Below are 22,369 nucleotides of genomic sequence, written 5' to 3' on the forward strand. Positions count from 1 at the left end.
TTGCGTGGATTTATCTCCTCAGGAATGTTCAGAAGATTGTGATAGTTTTGGGTAGAAAGACCTTTCCTAGTTAAAGCAGTTCTTCTTTCCATGACTTATTTCCAGGCCTCAACGAGCCAAGATGAGGTTTTGGGTGAAGGGAAAGCAGGGAGAGAAGAAGACCCCCCGGGAGAAGCTTGCTACCCAGTCTGAGCTGCTGGAGCTGTACGCAGAGCAGGAAGCTCCTGGCAGGGAAGCCATTCCTGGATTGCAGCTTGGCGAAGGTACATGGTGGGGGGACATGGGACTAGTTGTAAGGAGAGAGAAACTGGGTTGGGAAATTGGGATATTTCCATGCTGGTTCATGTCTCTTAATACATGGACGCTGTCAAGCCAGAGCGATGGCAAGTAGGTTAGAGAGTGGGATCCATAATGGATCTCAAGGAATTCCATGTCGCTAATCCTTCCAGTCACCATCTGGACATGGACAGATGTTTCCTCTCTTGAGGAAGGAAATAACCAAAGCAGAAATGACGTTTAATCTTCCTGAGTTCTACACTGTGCTTTTCTCCTCCACAGGTTTCTTCCAATGCCCATCTCCCTGTTTTAGTGTCACAATTATTTTTCATCTGCTCCTCAATCTCTTTCCATCTTTTCATTTGTCACCAGCAGATTTGGGTCCTCATCACCTGACGCCCCCACGGAGTCCTGAGCTGTCGGGCATCTACCGGCGGGAATTCAAGGAGAACAAGGAACCCTCTCCCAAAGTGAAGCGCAAGCGCAGCGTTAAGATCAGCAACGTGGCTCTGGAGCCCGTGCAGTGGCAGAACGACTCCCTGCAGATCATAACCAGCACCAGCGACCTGAAGAGCATGGATGAGTTTCTCCTGAAAAAGGTAACTCCTGCCCTCACTGCTGCATAAATCAGCACAGAGATCCAGGAGCATGCAAAAGCAATAAATTAAAAATTATCCTGTAGGTAGCTGTACTAATGCTCATAATTCATCTGAGGGTGACAGGGCAGGTCTAGAGAAGTTTCTGGTTTTCATGCAGTAGAAACCACCTGGTGATCATGGTGGAGCAGCTGCTTCTTAGTGCTGCTTCATCACACACCAGCACACATCCAGCTCTGCTGCAGCAAAAGAGTCGTGGGTGTAAAAACCCCCTTGTTTTCTCAGATGAATGAACTGGACAACGAGGACAGCAAGAAGGACACACTGGTGGATGTCGTGTTCAAGAAAGCACTGAAGGAATTCCGACAAAACATCTTCAGTTTTTACTCCTCAGCATTGGCAGTAAGTGACCAGATGATGGGTAAGACTTCCATCTCCAGGAGAAAGGCAATATTCTGGATCCTCCTGGTGGTACAGATGTTGCTATGCCCTGGTTTGCTCATCCCAAAGGATGGATATGCTTCCTTTGTATTCAGTCCCATTTTCTAAATTTGGACTAACTCTTCCTCATGAGCCATCTCTTGGGATACATTGGGTGTAGATTCCTGTTCCTCATTACAGCTTTGCTCCCAGGCAAAGGAGAATGACAGAAAGTTAATAAACTCCAATTTATCATCCAAAGTGCCTGGAAACCTTTGTGTTACCTTTGCTGGTGGTGGAGATGTCTGATCCTTTCTTCCTTCTCTTTATCATACTTGGAGTTTCCCCAAGCAGCTGGAAGCTGGTGAGGCTGAAATAACTTTCTGGAGAAGAAAAAGTGTCTAGAAAAATCTGGGCTGTATAAAAATCACTTTTCTTTTTGCTTCTATTTCCTTAAAAGATGGACGATGGGAAGAGCATCCGCTACAAGGACCTCTACGCCTTATTTGAGCAGATTCTGGAGAAGACCATGAGGCTTGAGCAGAGGGACTGGAGTGAGTCTCCAGTTAAAGTCTGGGTCAATACTTTCAAAGTCTTCCTGGATGAATATATGATAGAGTACAAACCCCTGGACTACACTGCGGGGAAGGTACTCAGCACTTTTCTTAAACTCCCTTGAAGGTTTGAGAACGATATTTCCATGGGGTTGTGCCTCTGTAGACACCTGGGACCTTCTGTTGTCTTCTCAGCTTTAAGCTGAGCTGGACAAGGCAAGATGTGACTCACTGGTTGTGTGTCACTGGGCTCAGCCAACCCCAGATCACACTGGGCTGCCAAGGACTAGATATTATCTCCAGGGCAAAGGTGCAGCCAACTGTGCATGGTTGGAAAGGCAGCTCCTGGTGCTTCTTTAGTTCTGGGGGGTTTGTTCAAACTTTGAGGGATGCTGAAAGAGATACACCCTCTTAGGTCTCCTGACCACTTCCCAAGTGACCATGCACATCACTATGGGTTGGGTTGCAGGAGAAGGGGACATGGGCAGTGGCTCAGGTCTAGGTACTATTCTTAGAGCAGAAAGAGCCTGCACTGTGTCACAGACCTGATCTCACTTTCTTCTCGATATTGTCTGCAAGGCCAACCACAGGATCTAAGGTTGGGCTTGGGAGATGGTGTCTTGTAGAAATGGTGTCTATTGTACAAATATCCCATCTCCTGGCTCTTCTGCTCCAAGTCCTCTCCAGCCTCCTCTCCAGGCAGGTTTTCTTCAGAGCAGGCCGAGCATCATGTTTTCCTTGGGTCACTGTTGGTGGCGTCAGAGCTGGAGCAGCAGCTATTCCCAGCTCCAAGATGAAGATAAGAAAAGCTGTCCAGGGAAATTCCAAAACTGGAGTGATCCATACGACAGTTTTCTAGAGTGACTCTTCTGGGGCTGCAGGTGCACTGGAGGATGGGGCTGGAAGGCACTGGACAATGCCAGATATGTGCCCTCTGTATACTCCTTACCTGGCAAAATTGCCCAAAAATTGAGTTAAATCTCTTTCCCTCACCAGATACCAAAAACGGAACGAAAAAAGAGAAGGAAAAAGGAAGCAGATGTGGTGAGTTAATCCTGCACATTAAAAAATCAATGTCCTTGGGGCCAGAATGTCAAGAGACAGCTGGTGACACGTCCTGGGCTGAGATCTGAACATCAGACCTGAAAGGACATGTTAGAAAGACGTTTGCGGTGGATTTGCGTTGCTTGATCAAGGATCACTTGGGTTGGCTCTCAAAACACATCCCTCATCAGCCAAGACATAAATGTAATGTTGAGGGTTGTTAGAAAAGGGCTCAGAGAAAAACAGTCTTGCTCCAACTTTCTGCATAAGTTTACAGTATGTCTTTTACATCTCCGGGATCAGACATGGAGGACATTACATCTCCTGTTTTCCTAAGGGATATGATGGTACTAGGAAGGGTGCAGGTGCAGAGCCAAAAGAAGGGGCCACAGATGCATAGAAAACCTTCTTAACATGAAGAAGTTGACCTGCCAAGCTTGGTCAAAGAGTTTCCAACCTGTTTCCATGATGGTTCGGTTCCCCTACAAGACGGATGTTGGTTTGGGTTCTCTATGGGGTTGCTGGGCTGAAAAAGAAACAAAAATACCAAATAAAAGCAAGAGCTAAAGTTGAAGGGCTGTCTGTGTTCATCTCTCCATTTTGTAGCAGGCTGAGCACTCGCTCCCTTTTCTCACTACCCAACCTTTATCCTCCAGGTGGAAGAGCACAATGGTCACATTTTCAAGGCAACCCAATACAGCATCCCCACATACTGTGAATATTGTTCCTCCTTGATCTGGATCATGGACAGGGCTTCTGTTTGTAAATGTAAGCACCCTTTCTTTGATCCTTTTCTTGTGCTTCTATCACAGTGATGAGTTTGGGGATTTTGAGATGTGTTTACTGCTGTTTCCTGCAACCCCATGCTCAAATAATTTTGATTTTTGTAAGACCTGAAGAGCTTTAGGGACAGGTCTTAAGATTTCTAAAGTCAACTAGTAAGTCCACCCCAGCAGACCTTCCTAGCACAGTTAATGAACTTTGTGTTAAATATCTTATCCCATCGGGTTATGTGGCCATCTTTTAAGGTCAGACACATTTAACTGTCATAGTAGGAAGGACAGTAAAGTCAGGTGTGGAAATGTGTCCCTAGGATGCCTGTGGGGGTGCTGACCATGGCAAACTCATTGGCTTCACCTGTTCACATGACCTCCAGGCATGTGACTTTTTGGGGAGATCAGGAAAATGGAGGAGGGATGATGGAAAAGCCTGATACACATCTTTTTGGAAAAACCCAAGAGATGGATCAACCTTTTCCATCCTCCCTCCTCCGTTTTTGTGATTAGTTTGGTAGCATCAGCCCTCAAGCGTTTCAGGCCCAGTGCAGCAAGAATACAAAGGAGGTGCCATTTCCAGTCTCTGAGGGTATCTGTATCTGATAGCTCTCATGAGTTGTACTCTGAGTTGATCTGTTGGGAGGATGGGGGAGGGTTTAATGTTTCATGGATGTAAATATGGCACCTTTAATTTTAAAGGCTTCATTATTTTTGCTTGAGTGGATCTAATACAGACTTGGCCCTGAAAACTGCAAATGCAGCATGCTTTTGACTTGGTGGTTCTGAGAAGTGCGGCTCAATTAATGTGAATTCCTGTTTCTCCAGCAATGTGACTTTTGGGATAATTAAACACTCCTTTTCTCCATTGCAGTATGTAAATATGCTTGTCACAAGAAGTGCTGTCTTAAAACCACAACCAAGTGCTCCAAAAAGGTAAATGTCTCTCATTGCTTTACTTTCATTAGATATCTTGAGACAATGATCCCAAAAAAAATTACATGTATAAAAATTTTATGTATAAAAATTATTGGAGGTGCAAAGCTTGATAGAATGCTGGAAATAACTCTCCTTTCAGCAGGAGCTTAGACCAGAGATCCCCAGAGGTCTCTCCAGCCAGAGCTTTGTAGATATTTTGGGAATTATGCGGTGGTGATGAGTCACTGTAGATCTGCCCAGTCATGCAGCAGATGTTGCAGTGTCGTTCCCTGCCTTGTAACCACACAGAATAATAGGAATTTCCCTAGCTTTGTAGCTTTTAAGGATTTGGAAATTTGGGGTTATTCTTGGAAATACAGGCTTTTTCTCTACGGTCCTTGCTTGCCACAGCTGAGTGAGGAAGGGCAGGTGGAGGATGTTCAGTGCCCTCTTTAGAGGGGAATTAAATATTGTTTACTGGATTTAAGGGTATGGGGAACAGGGAATGAGTGCAGCAGGTCATCCCAGCTAACAATGAATCATCAGGATTCGGTGGGGATGTTTTAAATAGCTTATTTTGTGCCCAGAAGAAAGAAATAGAGTCACGACAATGAGTGGAAAGTTTTATCAGCTCCCTGGGAAGCTTCTCAGGGGAGAACAACCTCCGTAATAGACAGCCCCCAGAAAGCTGCATGAGTCCATTTTTCCCAAGGAATAATCTGAATATATACATTAAAGATGTGTGTGTATGTGAATATATTTGTATTTTGAATATATATAGATCTTTTGCTGCAGTCTTTCCTTTCTGGCACTATTTTTGCAAGAGCTGGGAATGCCTCATAAGATTTGTGCTCTAAAATCTGGGAAGTTCATTGAGATCTCTGAGTAATTTTTTCAGACATTCTTGGAATCGCCTTCTTTGTTGTGATTTCTCTGCACAAGGAAGTTTTTGTGCTGCATCCAAGGAAGCAAGTTCACTGTGTCTTCATGGGTAGCTTTGCACTGGGCAGTTAGAAGTTCTCTAGGAAGGCTCCAGTTCCTTTGTGCTTGGTGAATTTGTGTTTTTAGGGTTGTTCTCAGTGACAGGGAGCTACAAACCATCAGTCATGAGGAAGAAACAACATTGGGACTTTCCACCCATCTGCTCCTAAGGTTTGCAGGATCAATGAAAGGATGGCATTGAGTGGGAAAAAGAAAAATGCAGGAGTGATTGTGAGGGGAGCCAGTGCCTTGCTGAAGGCAGAGTTGCATCTCACCTTTCTTTGGCTAGGACTGAGAATTTGTGTCAATATTTTATTGGATCTTTTGACTTTTCAAATCCTGAATCTCCTGTACAGGAGAACTTTCTTCACATTTGAATTTACCAGATAGCAACTCTCCAGTGAGAGTTTGCAACTGGCAAAAGGGCCCTTCCTGACAGGTGTAGATAGGTCTTTTCTTGTTCTTTTTTTGTCATATTGTTTGTTCATTGATGTTTTGTAACTGTCAGTGCTTCAAGTTGATTTAAATACCCAAGATTCAGATTTGCCTATTCTGCTTTGTGCATCTTTGGGAGGTGAAATCATCCCTGGAGATGGTGTCAGAGGGGCAGGAGGTGGAGGAGGACCATGCACAGCTGCGTTGGCTCTGCCAGGCTGGGAATATAACTACAGTGAGGCTGGTTAAAGAAAGAAAATCCAAATTTTTTGCCTTCAGGTGCATATCCAGAGACCGGGTTAGCATCACAAGACCCGTGTCCTGTCCTTATTAGACTCACACATCTCCTGTACCTGCTGAAGGACTCTGAATAGTCAGATCCAAAGCTGCACCAGCATTGCATCGCAGAAGGATTTCAATCCCTTTTTCCTTTTTCCTGTGCAGCACGACCCGGAGCTCTCACCGCGGCAGTTCGGCGTGGAGCTGTCCCGGCTGACCAGTGAGGAGCGGGCGGTGCCGCTGCTGGTGGAGAAACTCATCAACTATATCGAAATGCATGGGCTATACACGGAGGGCATCTACAGGAAATCGGGATCCACCAACAAGATCAAGGAGCTGCGGCAAGGCCTCGATACAGGTAAGAGGAGAGGGGAAAAGATCCTACATGGGGAGGAAAATCTCTGCAGCAGCAAAGTTGGATGGGAGGATGGTGGAATGTTTCAGCATTCCTGACTCCAGGCTGTGCAAGGAATGATTTCACATTAGCAGCCATAACTCAGGTCACCAACTCATGGGTTTTTTGGGAGCAATCCACGAAAAAAGTCATTCTAACTGAGGGAAAGTGCTGCCTTACTTACACCCTAGCAGTCAGTGAGACAAGAAATCCTGGTCCCACCTGAAGTTATTTGCCCTGGAAAATGTATTACTCTCTAATTTACCATGTGGAACTGGTAAAAGCTGGCTTTGTTGGTATTAAAGGCATGTAAACATATTTTATTTTAGAATACTTTATGACTGAACAGTTTGGGTTGGAAGGGACCTTTAAAGGTTACCTTGTCCAGCCTTGGCCTTCGTATTGATCACTGTCTCTTGTTCTTTTCCTTCTTGCTTCATCTGGTGCCAAACCCAGACATCAATAACGTGAATTTAGACGACTATAACATCCACGTCATTGCCAGCGTGTTCAAGCAGTGGCTCCGAGATCTGCCCAACCCCCTCATGACCTTTGAGCTCTACGAGGAGTTCCTGCGGGTGATGGGTGAGGAGCTCCCCTCACTATCCCTTTCCCTTGGTAGAGGGAAATGGTGGCAACTTTGAGTGCCAAATTTTTCATTCACTCTTTGGGGCCAAACCAGCTGGTTTTGCCAAATTGCGTTTACCTGGTTTCAAAGTCTGATTTTTTGGTTATAAAGGGTTTTTTATACAAAATCTCTGGCAATTTGGTCTCAGTTTAGTGGCTTTTGCATCATGGTTCAGCTAATTTCAGCCCCAAAGTTCTGTCTCTTAAGTAGTAAAATTAAGTGTTAAGAAGCACCATTTTAAATAGGAGGAAGAAGCAGAAGCTGCCCCTAAATTCTGGTGGTTTCTCCACAGGCCTCCAGGAGAGGAAGGAGACAGTGCGTGGGGTATACTCGGTCATCGACCAGCTCTCCCGCACCCACCTCAGCACCCTGGAGCGCCTCATCTTCCACCTGGTCAGGTATGCTGGGCCTGGGCAGCTTTAGGCAAAGGCAGAATGGTCAGGCATCCTTCCCACCAGAACAGCTGAGGCTTTTGCATCCACCCTGTCTCCCAGGAGGTGGCTGTGGAGCTGTTTCTCCAAGGGATGTTGTATTGATGAGTGACCTCTGCTGTGCTTTGGTCACTTGTGGTTCCTACAGCTCTGTGGTCCCTCTCACCACTTCAGGGACAAGGTTTTGGGTGGAAACGGCTGGTTGTTGCCTTGGGAATATCTGAGATGTCTTGAGGTTTGTCTTTCTCCCTCAAAGCAAGATTGCACCACAGAAATATCATCTCCTCCCTTCAGCCATGACCATGTGCAAAAGGTGCAGTGGAGGTGCCTCTACATCTGACTTCTCTCTTAATCCCTGTTTTTTCAGGATTGCCCTCCAAGAAGAGACCAACCGCATGTCAGCCAATGCCTTGGCCATTGTGTTTGCTCCCTGCATCCTCCGCTGCCCTGACACAACAGACCCACTACAGAGCGTTCAGGACATCAGCAAAACCACCACGTAAGAGCCTGGGGCTGGGTGAGCTAGCTCCACCACCACATCACCATTCACATCTTGGTAACCCCTACGACGGTCAAATGGCTGAAAAATTGACAGCTTTGGCATAAAGGGATAAACACATAGTAATTTATGCATCTAAATGCAAATAAATGTATCTGCATGAAGATATTTGAAATCCTCTCAATCTCCAAGAAGTTGTTAAATGAGGATTTTTAAGTGATGGAGGATCCCCAAGGGTGGATAAGCTTCTGTTCCTGCCTGGCAGGAAAAGGTGGAGTTTGTGCTGACATGATTTTATAGTTAATGTAGTTCATTTTTTGGCAAGCGTATCTTGATTATTACTTGATTTTGGCTTTTTTACTGAAGGAGGTGAGTTGTTTGGTCTGCAGCAACAGTAATATTAATATACTTAGATTTATTTATGGTGTTTGCCATAACTGAAAAGGTTTTACAGAGAAAAAGTGAAGTACTTGCCCAGATTCAGTTTGGCTCATACTAAATGGGTGTTAAAATAGATACTGGAGTCAATTACAATAATGAAAACCCTTCAGTGAAGGGCTAGGCTTCTGAAAGGGGTGGTTTTACCTCCAGTAAGTATTAAAATTGTTGAATACCAGAACATGTTTGGAGATCCAGCTGGCAGGAGCACCTGTCCTTTAACAGGATTTCATTGTAGCTTCTCCCTCACACTTCAGCTCCAGCACATCTCTCATTTTATCACAAGTGTTTTCCCCAAACACCCTCCTGACAACATTAAACAGCCAGCTGAATTGCACAAGCTGCTGCACGGTTACTGCGTGCAAGTGAGTTGGAATCAACCTGTCTTCTCCAGATTTGAGTTCCACCACTCCCTCTTCCAAGGGGGATAGATTTCTCTGGTGGGATCCTTGACCATCTGTAGGCTGTTAATATCTGTAGGCTGTCCCTCAATCCATCCCTAGCCCATGATCACTCTTTTTAGGAGAGTTCTCACCATCCTCTGTCTCCCAGCTGGAGCTTTCTCCTCTCTGCTCTTCCATCAGGGCAGATCTTCCAAATAATCCTTTCCTTGTAATAAAATGAGAGGATGTGCTGCAACTAAGGGAGAAGCTACCAGGAAATCCTGTTGAAGGACAAGCCAAGACAAGACAGAGCAGCTCAATTCAAATGGCTTCCTCCTCCCATTTTGTCTTCTTTTGGGTTTTTTCTCCCTTAGTTGTGTGGAATTAATTGTCATCGAGCAGATGAACAAGTACAAGGCTCGGCTCAAAGACATCAACAGCCTGGAGTTCGCAGAGAACAAAGCCAAGAGTCGCCTCTCCTTGATCCGCAGGTCTATGGTGAGATGCCAAAGCCCTCTCTGTCCTCTCCTGTCCCCTCCTTGCCCCTGAAGCCACCCTACCTTATCTTCTCCTGCTTATCCCAGCCTCTCAAACCTCTTGCACACCATCTCCCTCAGCCAGGGACCCTCAGCCCCTTGGTGACTCTTCACATTTGCAGGGAGTCATACCAAAGCATGAGGAGGTGAGAACAGTCCATGGACACATTGTCTCTCCTGCTCAGATGTTCCTGATCAGCATTTCCACCTTCATGTGAGCTTGTTTGGTCCTGAGTTGAGTCAGACCTTTCAGTGACCATCTCAACATCACCTCTTGGGTGACCTGGACCATTGTTTTTCGTGCTCAGTCACATTATCTGAACCCAAAATGAGTTCCCCAAAGGCTCTCCCTGCTCCCTCACTGCCTTTTTGGGAGCCTCAAACCCATCTCACTGAGCTTCCATGCTTGCAGGGGCCGGCAGGCTGTGGATGCACCTGTGCTTGGCTTGTTGGGCTGCAGGAGAGGGACAGACCTGGTGCAGCACCGTCAGCACAGGCTTGGGCTGAGGAGCCAAGCAGCCCCCTCTGCTTGGACCTGCCCCCTGTGATCCTCAGGGACACATTGCTTCTGCTTTTTGGGGATGAAATCCAAGCAGGGGCTGCCCAAGATTGAGTAGCTGGTGCTGCAGAGCTGCCCCACTCATCTCAGTTAACCAAAAAAACCTCAAACTGAGCAAAGGGGTTTTTGGAGGGGCGGCGGCATGTGCACTCTAACCTTCTGCTTTCCTTTTCATCTCCTCTCTAATCCAGAAGCCCGTACTAATTGCAGTTAGATTTATGAGCATAACCCGCAGTTCAATCCCGGTATGTATAAACGGCAGCTGCCGCCTCCCTCATTGTGTGTCACCGTCGCTCATTCCAGCTCTGTCCCACTGGCCATTGTCCGTGACCTGTCCGGTCCCGCCACTCCTCGGAGCCACCGTTCCTCCAGCAGGTCCCGTGGGCACAGGAGTTTGGGGTTGGCACTTGGCCATCCCTGCACGCAGCTCCTCAGAAATACGCTTCCCACCCCTTTTCCCTTCCTACTTTAATTTTCTATTTTATTTTCTTTTTCCATCCTGTGCTTCCCTCTTTTTTTACTTTGCTTGACTCATCCCTTCCCTTCTCACCTTGATTTCTCCTCGCTCAGGATGCATTTCAGCATCAAGTTGCTTTTACAGTGCTACTGTTTCTGAAGATGGTGACTAAAACCCTCAGCTTGGATGCCTTGGAGACTACAAGGCATCCAAAGGTGTCCTCCACCTTTGTGGAGGAGGAGCACCACCACCCTGAACACAAGGTCAGAACACCCAGGTTTGAATGAGGAGGAGTCCAGCAAGTCTTGTATTCCCCAACTCCATCGCAGCTTGAGTTTGAGTTCTGTGAGATTGTGACAGGCAAGAAAAGCACCTGCAGGATTTTGGGAATGCTCATAGAGCTGTTTCCTTTCCTACCAGGCTCAGCCCATGATGAAAGTTCCCTCAGGTTCCCCCCATTCTTCCACATCCATGAGTGTCAGGAGGTGGAGAAGAGCAAAATTTGAGCTCTGCTCCCCTGAGCATGGCATTTCTCAGGGGCTTAAGTCCACGAGCCAGTGGGATCTTCGGGATCTTGGGGCTTTTGGCTAATAGGATTCAGGGAGCTGTGCTTCAGCTCAGGAACCCACGTGAAAAGTGTCATCAGAAGAACACCGGGGCACAGGAGAGCCTTTGCAGACAAAGAAAGATCTCTGAGATGTGGAGTTAAAAGATGAAAGGGCTAAAATGGAGGAAATCTGGCTTTTAAAGGGAAAAAGGGAGGATCTCTTATCCTGAAAATCTGCTCTGAGCACATGGGTTGTCAGCAAGACCCAGGGATGCTACAGTTGTAGGGGTTAAATAGGGGGAGCAAAATTGAGCTGCAACAAGCTCTTTAACCCCAAGGAGATGCAGGATCTTCCTTGGTGATGGTTGTCAAGGGAGGGCAGCAAGTGATGGACATCTCCTAGTCCTGGTCATGTCAGGATCTGGAATGTAGAAGATGAGAAGTCTGGTCATGATAATGGTTAGGATAAAAATTGTTTAATATCTACCATGTCCCTCATCTCCAAGAATCCTCCATTTTCCTCTGCTCCATGGAGCAGATCTGTAGAGCTGATCCTCAGAAGATTAAAGCAGTTGTGTATATATATCTCCACCTCTACCACCACCATCTGCATCCTTTTTTGTTTTCAGTTTCAGTATTTTTAAAAATGAGATAGTTCTTCAGAGCTGCATTAGATCAGAGCGAGTTCAACTGTGAGCACAGAGATCCACATTGATTGTCTTACAATGGACCACTGGAGATGGTCCTGGTTTTTGGATCTCCTGTAGATGAGACGTAGCATGGCATGGACAACATAATTTGGTGGGAGTTCCTGTTTGCTGAAGGGGTCAGTGAGATCCTTGTGATGCTCAGGAAATACCAAGGGTGGATGAGGGAAGGATGTGAGATTTGATCCAAGGATAAAACAGGTTTTATCAGGTGCCCTGAAATCAAAGCCTTGGTGATGCTCCCACCCAAAGCCACCGTCAAGCTTCCCATCGTGCAGGCTGTGGGTTTTGTGGAGACCCAGCCTGCTGCCAGCTGGGCTTGCCTGGACCTGGACCAAGTTGCACTTGATCCATCAGCATCATCCTCACCACCTCCATCCCCAGCCCCTCCAATGTGTGGAGTCCTTCTGGTACTTCTCCCAGCCTGAGGGCCTGGGGTGCATCTGGCAGCGGATCGATGTCTGGGGCCTTCTTCTTCGCTTCTTGGGAGAGCAGTGTGGTTGGCACCTGAGTGTTTGCCGCATCACCTTGGCTGGTGGCAGTGACACCATTGTCTCTCTTCAGGGCAAAGGACGTGTGCGACGCGGCGCCTTCCCCAGCCCCGCGTCCCCTGTCACCGGCCGCTTGCCCTCAGTGACAGATGTCCCTGAGGAGACCCTGAGCAGCGAGGAGGCCATGGAGATGGAAGTGACAGAGCAGCAGCAGGTGGCCATGCAGCAGGAGGAGAAGGTGCTGACTGAACAGATCGAGAGCCTGCAGAAGGAAAAGTGAGTCTGGCCAAGGGTTCAAGCCATGTCCCCAGCCTCTGGATGTTGCTTGATGTCATGTGGTTGATAACTAGAGGGCTCCACCCCTCCATGATCTCTTGGTGCATGTGCCTCCCTTTCTTCTCTCCATCTTTTTGGTCCCGTTGGTTCAATGGGGCTGGGTTGGCTTTGCAGGGAGGAGCTGACATTTGAGATGCTGACACTGGAGCCCCGCGCCTCCGACGATGAAACCCTCGAGTCCGAAGCCTCCATTGGCACAGCTGACAGCTCCGAAAATTTGAACTTCGACTCCGAAGGAGCCATCTCCGATCGCTCAGGTAAATCCAGGTGTTCTTGGGTTTATGATGGAATGGTTTGGGTTGGAAGGGACCTTCAAAGGTCATGAAATCCATCTCCCTGCCATGGGCAGGGATACCTTCCACCATGTTTTTCTATTGCTTTGGGAAGGGTTATTTGGGATTTTCAAGTATTTAAAGTCAACAGTTTAAATGTATGCAGTGATGGGGGTTAAGGGTCCAAGCATGTGGCCCTGGGGGGATGGGTGGGAGCAGCCAGGATTGGTGGGGAGGTGAGCATTCTTACAGCACTGCTGCATCATCTGGGGTGATGCTGCCCCCACCGAGATGCTGGGAATGTTGTCCTGGCTCCACCCCAGGGAGCGGGTGGTTGGATACTGGGTGGTGTCTGGGTGCTGACCATCTGTGGTCCTTCTGCCCCTGCAGAGAGAAGTGTAGCACTTACCTCCCTGCGCCCTGCCAAGGCTGAGGGGCCAAGCCGACTGCGACGGCACCCCAGGATGCGGCTGGACCCAGCGGAGCCAACCGACGCCCCCATCTCCTCCTCCTCCTCCTCCTCCTCCCAGTCATCCACCTCCTGCTTGCCCCACCTGCCCCGGAAGCGCTTCCAGATGTACTCCAAATCTCCTTTCTACCGAGCAGGGGGACATGGCGAGACCCCTGAAACCCGGGCGAGCCCCGAGGGCCTGACGGGGCCTCTCCATTATCCCGAGGACCGGCCGCAGTTCACCACGCGCGGGACCTTCAACCCAGAGAAAGGCAAACAGAAACTGAAGAGTGTGAAATCTTCCCCCACAAAAACCAAAGAGCCCCCAGATGGGGGGCCTGGAGGGGGACGCAAGAGGAACCCTGAGGCCGATTGCGCTGCCACCCAACCCCTTGTCCTCATGGGGAGCAATGAGTTCATGGTCTGAGATGCTCCACCCCGGAGCTGCATCCATGCTGGGGCATCCTCCCCATTGGCAATGCTCTGATGACTTCCTCGTTAACGCCAGGAGATGAATTCTTAATTAAAAAGGCCGGGAGGGGACAGTTTTAATGGTGGCCTTAATGATTTGGGGGGGGGTTGAGACCTTCAGGTGGCCGGGGGTGGACAGGGATGGGAGGCAATGACCGGTTCCTGGCCCTTCCCCTCAGAGCATTCCACGTCTGGACGCATCCGCTGCCAAATCCTTGTGCCGAATTGCCATCGCCTGTTGGTAGGAGCAAACCAAGCCTAAAAATCCCACAGGAGCATCCCGAGCTGGCTCCACTGCAGCCAAGCCCTCCACGCTTTAACCACCTCATCCACGCCAACGCCAAGTGCATGGAAAAGTGTTAAAACCTGCCAAAAATCACCTTTTCCCTTTGTTTTTTTATTTTTTAATGAGACCTAACCATCTTTCCTTTTTTTTTTTTCTTTTTGAGATCATCAGTATTAATAATAATAATTAATAATAATCGAGGACTACTTGAAGCAATATTTGTTTATATGCTGGTTCCTGGAGTTTTGTGTAAATATATATTTTTTTAATTTTTTTTTAATATTTTTCCCCAGACAGAACTTTTTTTTTTTTTTACTATTATTATTATTGTTATTATTTTTGGGCTGGAGAGGACGGGAGCAATTGGCTGAGCCATCTTTGGTGTCACCACTGGTGTCACAGGCCATCACTCAATAAAACATGGAGTTTTATTCTCAGCAAGAAATCCCTAGAGGTGTAATTATACCATCATAACCCATCATAGGACTAATTATCGATGCTAGTTACTGACTCAGCTTGTAATCCCTCCCCAGTCTCATCATCATCCTCAGTGGCACCGGGAGAAGCTCTAGGTACCAGAAAGCCTCTGGAAAGGCAAAATCAGGAGCCCCAGCGCAATAATTAGATTTACAAAGGCTGGATCTGTCCTCCTAGGTGGGGTGGACTGGGGCTCATCCTTTCCTGAAATGCCATAAAAAATGGGGAAAATAGCAAAAAAATTGAGTTTTCCTGAGTATTTTGTCTTCTCCCGGCAGGACTGGATTTGGCTGAGCTGCTCCTCGGTCCCCTCTCCCCCTGCCCTTTCCAGGGATGGTTTATTTATTGGGGTAATTTTTAATTTGATATTTGAAATTTGATTTTTTTTTCATGTTATCTTTAATTTTTTTCTAATGGGGGAAGTGACAGATGCTGCAGGGAGAGTGGGAACAGCATCGGCCTTGGCGCTGCATCCTGGGAGTGGAGCAAGACCAAGTCAATCATCCCCATCCACGGGGGAAAATGGGGTTTTCCCTGTCCCAGAGGGGAAAGCAGAGCTTTGGGGACGGACACGGATGCACTGAGAAGGCAGATGGTGACCACAACAGTGGAAACTCCTGGAGAGCCATCCCAAATTCTCTGGGAGCTGGGATTGCTGGGAGCATCTGAGTGCTTGCTGCCAAACCAGCCTTCTGAGCCTCTTGAGCTAAAAACCCCAGAACTGCCCTTAAAATGGCCCCAGGGGAGGAGATCCTGGGCATGAGTGAAGGGTCCAGCCTCGTCCTCAGGCTTCTCATCCCCGTGGGATGAGAGCAGGGATGTCAGATCTGACTGGGGCAAATATATATATGCATATATATATACATACACACACACACACACAGAGATTATATGTGTGTTTATATGTATGCGTGTATATGTGTGCATATATATATGTATATGTATCTAATTTCTTTTGGAATCTATTTATTTTCCTTATATACATTTAATCTCTATGTAAGGAAAATGTATTTAAGTGATGTTTATATATATAAAGAACATATGTAATAATATATATATTCTATATATAAAGAAAATGTGCACACAAAATAATAAATATTCTCTGTATAATTTAAAAACATAAAAAGAATATTAAGACTAAATACATTTATGTATTTTCTATGTCTTATATATAGTACATATTTATATATAAATATATAAGATATTCTATATATAAAGAATACATATTTCTTTATGTATATATGCTTATATGTTTATATATAAGGAAGTAAATAAAGGAAATTAAATATATATTTCCTTATGTATATATTTTACATATTTCTATATATAAGGAAGTATATATATAAAGAAGATATGTACTATATATAAAGAATATTTATTACTTTATATATATTTTAATGTATTTCTTCTCTATGTAGAAACATATTTAATGTTATATGATTTAAACATATATTTAATATATGTTTAATATGTATGTTTATATATGTTTCTTCACATATATTTATATATTTCTTTATATAAAGAGTGTATTTCTCTGTAAAGAAATATATAAAGGAAATATATAGTATATATAAAGAAATATATTTTCTCTCTATTTCTTCATACATATAAAAATGTATGGAATGTAGGGAAAATACATAAAGAAAATAGACTTCTTGACAGAGATAAATGTATGGAATATATATAGAATATATAGAAAATATGTTTCTTTATATATATATATATATATATATATAATATGTGTGGTTATATGTCTAAAGAAAAACACATGTAAAAGAAATATATACATATATATCAAATCCAGCTGTGGCAGGACTGGAGGGATAACGGCGTGTTCCAGGGTCCCCTTCCCCCGGCAACTCCCCCGCTCCTTCCCAGCCCTTCCCTGGCAGGATTTGGGGTCCCAGAGGGTTTTCCAGAGGGCTGAATGTACTGACTACTGGAGGGCTGCGAGGGGAATTATTGTTATTTTTCATGGAAAGTTTTCTAAGTAATTTATAAAGTCACTGCTTGTAAACTAAACAGAGTCTGTATGTAAGAGGATATATTATCCCGCATCGCCCGCGCTCGGAGTCTTGTACAAACTGACAAACGGACAAATAAAAGTGTCATTCTGCAAAGGCCAAGAATTCCCAGTGGGACGTCGTTCCTGCTGCCCCCTGCCCACATCCCGGGGGTCTGGGGCTTGTTCCATTTGTTCCACAGGGTTATGAAGTTGTGGATTTTCCCGATCCTGATCATGTGGCTGGAGGAGCTGGGATGGGGAGCGGGGGCTCCAGATCACTTCCCTTTGGATTGTTTCATGCTGGTTATTCACATTCTCGTTATTTATATGCACAGAATTGCTATTTTACTTGTTATTCACATTATTTTTATTTATGTATATACATATTATTTATATACAAATTATTTTAATCAGATACTTTTTATTTTATTTATATTTAGACAATTTATTTTCAATTTTTCTGTGTTCAGATAATTTCCTATTATTTCTATTAGATTTCTATTAGATTATTCAGATTATTTCTATTTCTATAGATTAGTTTTAGGTAGACTGTTCATATTCAGACTATTTATTTTCAATTTCTTTCTATTCAGATTATTTCATTTTATTTCTGTCCACCTAATTTAATTCAGTTGATTTCCAATGATATTAATTATGCTTCTCTTATTAATATGCAGTTTGTTTATTCTCAATTTATTTCTATTGATATTATTTCAGATTATTTCATTTTATTTTCTTTCTATTCAGATTATTTAAGGAGATTTCAAAGCAGATATATTCCAATAATTTCAAAGCAGATATTCCAATAATTTACATGCATTTTATTTCTACTAAGATTATTTAATTTCATTTTATTTGTGTTTTTACTATGTAATGCCCATTTTATCCAGTCAGATTATTCATATTCATCTACTTACATTAAGATAGTTTATTTTCAGTTAATTTCTATTCAAAGTATTTCCGTTTATTTAGTTTCATTATATTTCTGTTTAAATTATTTTGTTCAGGTTCTTTCCAATAGAATATTTGCAAACAGATTATTTCTATTTATTTTTTTTATATTCAGATAATTTCAGGTTATTTATTTTCATTTTATTTTCATTCCTTTTTTTTTCCTACTTACCTTCCTTATATTGATTATTTAATTGAGATTATTTATACTAATTTTACTTATATTTAGTTTATTTCCATTCAGATAATTTATTTTCAAGTTACTTATATTCAGATTATTGATTTTTATTTATTCCTATTTGGGTTATTAACATTCAGCTGGTCCCCCCAGTCCCCCATCCAAGGGGACCCAAGTCATTGACACAGGGACTCTGGCTGCAAAACTCTCTTTATTCCGAGTATAAAATGGGGGCACAAGTGGGAGACCCCGGAACACAGGGACAAGAGTCTGTCACCGCGTGTCACCCCGGGCTGGGGTCACCCCTGTCCAGTGTCAGCCCTGGCCTGGGATCAACCTGAGGTTATCCCAGTCTGGTGTCACTCCCGGGCTGGCACCACCCTTGGCTGTTGTCACCCCTGGCTGATGTCATGCCCCAGGCTGGCCTCATCCCTGGGTTAGCGTCCCCGAGGCTGCCCCCTGGGTGGCAGTAGGTCCTCATGGTGCCAAAGTGCCTCTACCTGGGTTCTTCCAGCATTTGGGACACCATCGAGATGGACCCCAGTGAAGTGCTGCCAATGCACTGGGCACGCGCTTGGGGACAGCCCCATTCCACCCCCAGGGAAGCTGCTCCCACCTCCCAGCTGACAGCATTCCAGAGTCCTGGACATTGCCCCAGAGATGGGACCGTGGGCGCCTTCACATCCCCGGGGTGACAGGTTGCCAGTGCAGGGTGACAAGCCAGGGAAGGGGGTTCAGTTCTTGAACATGTCACACAGCAGCTTCTCCATGGGGGTGTTGCCGATGGTGCGGCGGAAGAAGAGCAGCTCCACGCGCTCCGAGGAGATGAAGCGCAGCGCTGGGAGGAGCAGCAGCAGCTTCCCAAACCTGCGGGGATGGAGCAGTGGCCATGGGTGGGTGTCCCACCCTGGTGTCACCCCTGAGGACATAGGGACAGCAGTACCTGACGGGTTGCCCAGGGTAGTGGGAACGGTTGTGCTGGCCCAGCATCACCTGTGATTGGTCCTGCAGGTTCTCCACCTGCTCAGGGTCCTTCAGGCCACGGGTCTCTGCAGGGACAAGGGGGTGACAGGCTGGGGAGGGGCATGGGGATGGCCTTTGGTGGCTGCTGGGGGTGGCCTCACCTGGTTTGAAGAGCACCACGGCCTTCATGCAGGCAAATTCCGTGGGGTCAACAGCCAACGCCTTGAAGCGGCCAAGGGTCTCCTGCAGTGCCCGCACATCCAGGGTGGCCGGCAGCAGCTTCCCAGAGGTCGGCTCGGGGACAGCCAGGAGCGGGCAGCTCTCCAGGGGCATGGACCACTGGATGGCACAGAGCAGGAACAGCTCACTCCATGCTTCCTCCAGCAGGATCACCTGGGGAGAATGAGGGGAACCCCAAAACCCCTGTCACCCCCAAAGTCTCCAGGACCTGTAGCTACCACAGCTGGTTGGGCTGACAAGCATCTGCAAGGAACCCTAAGAATATTGTGGATATGCTCCAGCTACCCCAACTGGCTACTACTTTTTTGGGGTTCCTGTTGCCCCATAGGCAGATCCCCAATTCCTCATGGAGATTGCCAACCCCACCTGGTCACGGAAGGGCAGGTTGGAGAAGACAGGCAGGTTCTTGGCCCATTTCACTGCCATGAAGAGGAGACGTGCTGAGGTCTCATAGATGTTTTCGGGGCTGGCTGCCGGGTACGGTGCCACCTGGTACTCGCCAGTTGCCCGCTCCGGCTCACTGCCCGTCACATCCACTGTCTCATCAGCTGCAGGGGTGGAAGAGGACACTGGTTGTCATCACACTGCGGGGACATCCACCACCCACCCACCCCCCTCTTCCCTGGCAGCCACCCACCGTCCTCGGGCTCCAGCTTGGCGCAGGTTTCGGCCGTCATCAGGCTGGCCATGAAGCGATGGTTGGTGGGTGGTGTGGGTGCTCGGGGACCCGGGGTGACAGTGGCACCAGGACCACGAGGAGCCGGACAAGGTGATGGGGGGACCTCACATGTGGTGGCCACATGCTCAGGGGGCAGCTCAGCATCCAGCTGGATGCTGTCCAGCTGGACCTGGGCCGTGCTGCGGGGCTGGCGCTCGTTCTGCACAGCTGTGCAAACAAGGTGGCATCAGCACCGGCCACCCCGCTGTCACCCCCTGTGGTTTGTCACTGTGTGTCCCCCTACATCTTACCATCCTTGTTCATTCCAGCCTGCAGGCACTTCTTGAGCCGGCAGGCCTGGCACTGGTTGCGGTGAGCTTTGTCCACTGGGCACAGCCCTGTCCCCGCCTGGCACCTATGGGGAGAGGTGGCACATGGCTGCAGCCCCTGAGGTGGCACCTGTGCCCGAGGAGGGTCCTCTCCCATAGGTACCATGTCTCTCCCCATGGGTTCCCTCCCTGTCCCCAAGAGGTGTCCTGTCCCCAGTGGGTGCCCTGTCCCCACTCCAAGGGTGCTATCCTAGTGAATGCTCTGCCTTGATGGGTGTATTGGCCCCATCAGGGGGCTCTGGACACCCTTTACACAGGTGCCTCTCCCCCTGCATGCCTGTCCCCTGAGTGGTTTTAAGTCCCCCTGGGTCTCTGCCTCACCCATTGCCCATGCCCTGGGGTCCCTGGCCTGCTGAGTGTCCATTCCGGGGTACCCTACCCCACTGGGGGCCTGCCCCAAGCTCCCTGTCCTGCTGAGTGTCCATCTGCAAGGTTCCTGTCCCACAGGGTGTCCATCCCTTCCCTGCTGGGTGCCTCACCCCATGGGGTCCCTGTTCTGCTGGGTGTCCCTACCCTGCCAGGTGCCTGTTCCCCCCACTCCTGCCCCACTGTGTCCATCCCCTGGATCCCTGACACTCTGGGTGGCCATTCCTGGGGTCCCTGCCCTGTGGGGTGTCCTTTCCTCTATGGTGTCTGTCTATGGGACCCGGGTTCTTGCCCCCCAGATGCCCATCCGCAGGGTCTCTGCCCCTCTGTCCCCCCATTCCCTGGCCTGTGGGGATTCCCTGTTCCCACCTGTAGATGAGCTTCCTGCGGACACTGCGCTTGAAGAAGCCGCTGCAGCCATTGCAGGCGTAGATGCCGTAGTGCTTCCCACTGCTGGTGTCCCCACACACCTTGCACAGCAGCACCGGGCTCAGCTCCTTCCCGGGCGCTGGGCTCAGCCCTTTGGAAGTGGAACCATCACATCTGGGTTGACTCTGGCCATCCCAATGTCCCTCGTCCCACCCATCAGTCCCTGCTGCCTCCCAGCATCCTGGAGATGGGGTGGCTCCTGTCTCTGCTGGTTCAGCCCAGGGACATGAATGGGGACACCTCAGGGACTACACAGGTTCACCATCTTCCCACACCCCAGCACACAGAGTGATGCAGGATGAGCTCTCACAGGAATTTTGAAAATTAAAAAAGAGATGAAATGGTGTTCTTAGGGATGGGGACACCAGGCGTCCCAGGAAGGGGACTAAGCATCCCAGAGAAGGGCTGCAATCAGGAATAGGAGGTGTCCTGGAGAAGGGACAGCTCTGGGGACATGGGACACCCCAGACAAGAGTCACAGCAGGGAACTGTGGGGATCCTGGTGAAGGGCCAGGGACCAAGGGTATCCAGGTGAGGGTTTTTACAGGGTACCCCAGGAATCCTGGAGAAGGGGCATAGCTGGGGAGCTCAGGGATCCTGGAGCAGGAGCACAAATCAGGACCATGGATACCACGGAGAGGGTCGGGCACTGCAGCCATCCTGGCCTAGGGAAGGACCATGATGGGGACTCAGCATCTTGGAGAAGGATGGCAGCTGAAAACCCCAGGCATGCTAGCAGACCATGATGGGGACCCTGGGCACCCAGGATAAGGACCATGAGGAGAAGCCCAGCTATTCTGGAAAAGGCTGGCAATGGAGAACCCAAACATCCCAAACAACTGTGATGGGGACACTGGGTGTCTTGGAGATGAACCATATAATAGGGACCCCCAGAGAAGGACCACGACGGGGACCAAAGGCATCCAGAAGAAGGCCATGATGATCCCAGGCATCTCAGAGAAAAACTGCAATGGAGGACCCCAAGTATCTTGGTGATTGACCATTATGTGGATTCCAAGTATCCCAGAAGAGAACCATGAAGAAGACCCCCAGGCATCTTGGGGAGTGCCCACAGTGGGGGCCCAGCCATCCCAGAGAAAAACCCATGTCCCTCCGTGTCGCGCCCGCTGCAGCAGAACCACCTCTTACCCGTGGGACTCTCATCCAGCCCGGCGCTCACCACCGACCCTGCCGGGGACGCAGCCATCCCGCACCCGGCGTTCCCGACCTATCCCTGTCCCGTCCCCGTGGATCCCCGCGGAGGGTCTGGCCAGGCGGTGGGTGCTCCGGCAGCTCTGCGGCCAGCGGGGCTCTTGCCTTGCTCTCTTCAAGGCGGCTTAGCGGCGGGCGCTGTGTAAGCAGCCGCCTCTTTGTCACCCTCTTAATCTTTAGTGTCTGCGCGGGGCGGGGGGGGATCAATCAGCCACGCGATGAAGAATTAAAAAGGTGCTGAGCCCCAGCCCTGTAACCCTAAACCCCGCGACACCCAAGCCACCCCCCCGCGCGCCGCCGCAGGCCACCGTGGAGGTGTCACCCTGTCAGTACAACCCC

The 22,369-nt window shown here is 48.0% G+C and overlaps 2 protein-coding genes across 9 annotated transcripts in view; one reads left to right on the plus strand and one right to left on the minus strand.

Moving 5' to 3' along the window:
• MYO9A (myosin IXA) overlaps window positions 1-15,726 on the plus strand; it is a 172,363-nt gene extending 156,637 nt beyond the window's left edge. For 5 of the 8 annotated variants that reach the window (XM_053954759.1, XM_053954766.1, XM_053954762.1 and 2 more), the window contains 16 exons: window positions 106-263; window positions 649-875; window positions 1,158-1,274; window positions 1,753-1,941; window positions 2,843-2,890; window positions 3,547-3,658; window positions 4,538-4,599; window positions 6,442-6,634; window positions 7,127-7,255; window positions 7,591-7,696; window positions 8,097-8,228; window positions 9,424-9,547; window positions 10,336-10,389; window positions 12,420-12,622; window positions 12,797-12,939; window positions 13,345-15,726. In XM_053954759.1, the coding sequence (XP_053810734.1) occupies window positions 106-263; window positions 649-875; window positions 1,158-1,274; window positions 1,753-1,941; window positions 2,843-2,890; window positions 3,547-3,658; window positions 4,538-4,599; window positions 6,442-6,634; window positions 7,127-7,255; window positions 7,591-7,696; window positions 8,097-8,228; window positions 9,424-9,547; window positions 10,336-10,389; window positions 12,420-12,622; window positions 12,797-12,939; window positions 13,345-13,832 (2,485 nt within the window). In that variant the 3' untranslated portion in view covers window positions 13,833-15,726. The remainder of the gene's footprint in view (window positions 1-105; window positions 264-648; window positions 876-1,157; window positions 1,275-1,752; window positions 1,942-2,842; window positions 2,891-3,546; window positions 3,659-4,537; window positions 4,600-6,441; window positions 6,635-7,126; window positions 7,256-7,590; window positions 7,697-8,096; window positions 8,229-9,423; window positions 9,548-10,335; window positions 10,390-12,419; window positions 12,623-12,796; window positions 12,940-13,344) is intronic. The other 3 variants (XM_053954761.1, XM_053954763.1, XM_053954765.1) reach the window with 3 other exon arrangements.
• Window positions 15,727-18,507: 2,781 nt separating this feature from the next.
• NR2E3 (nuclear receptor subfamily 2 group E member 3) lies at window positions 18,508-22,025 on the minus strand. Its single transcript, XM_053954893.1, has 8 exons — window positions 21,968-22,025; window positions 20,759-20,909; window positions 19,946-20,049; window positions 19,614-19,862; window positions 19,343-19,524; window positions 18,898-19,129; window positions 18,717-18,822; window positions 18,508-18,640 (listed from the first exon to the last, which is right to left on the minus strand). The coding sequence occupies exons 1-8, from the start codon at window positions 22,023-22,025 to the stop codon at window positions 18,508-18,510; spliced, it is 1,215 nt and encodes a 404-aa protein (XP_053810868.1).
• Window positions 22,026-22,369: the final 344 nt, after the last annotated feature.

Source organism: Vidua chalybeata, chromosome 13, assembly GCF_026979565.1.
Source record: "Vidua chalybeata isolate OUT-0048 chromosome 13, bVidCha1 merged haplotype, whole genome shotgun sequence".
Taxonomy (NCBI): Eukaryota; Metazoa; Chordata; class Aves; order Passeriformes; family Viduidae; genus Vidua; species Vidua chalybeata.

Excerpts from the sequence above, each read along its gene's own strand:
- NR2E3 (XM_053954893.1), bottom strand. The coding sequence starts at position 22,025 with ATGGCTGCGTCCCCGGCAGGGTCGGTGGTGAGCGCCGGGCTGGATGAG. Across the intron at positions 20,910-21,967 it reads GCTGGATGAGAGTCCCACGG|GGCTGAGCCCAGCGCCCGGG; the intron begins GTAAGAGGTGGT and ends CCACTTCCAAAG. Across the intron at positions 20,050-20,758 it reads CGCAGGAAGCTCATCTACAG|GTGCCAGGCGGGGACAGGGC; the intron begins GTGGGAACAGGG and ends CTCTCCCCATAG.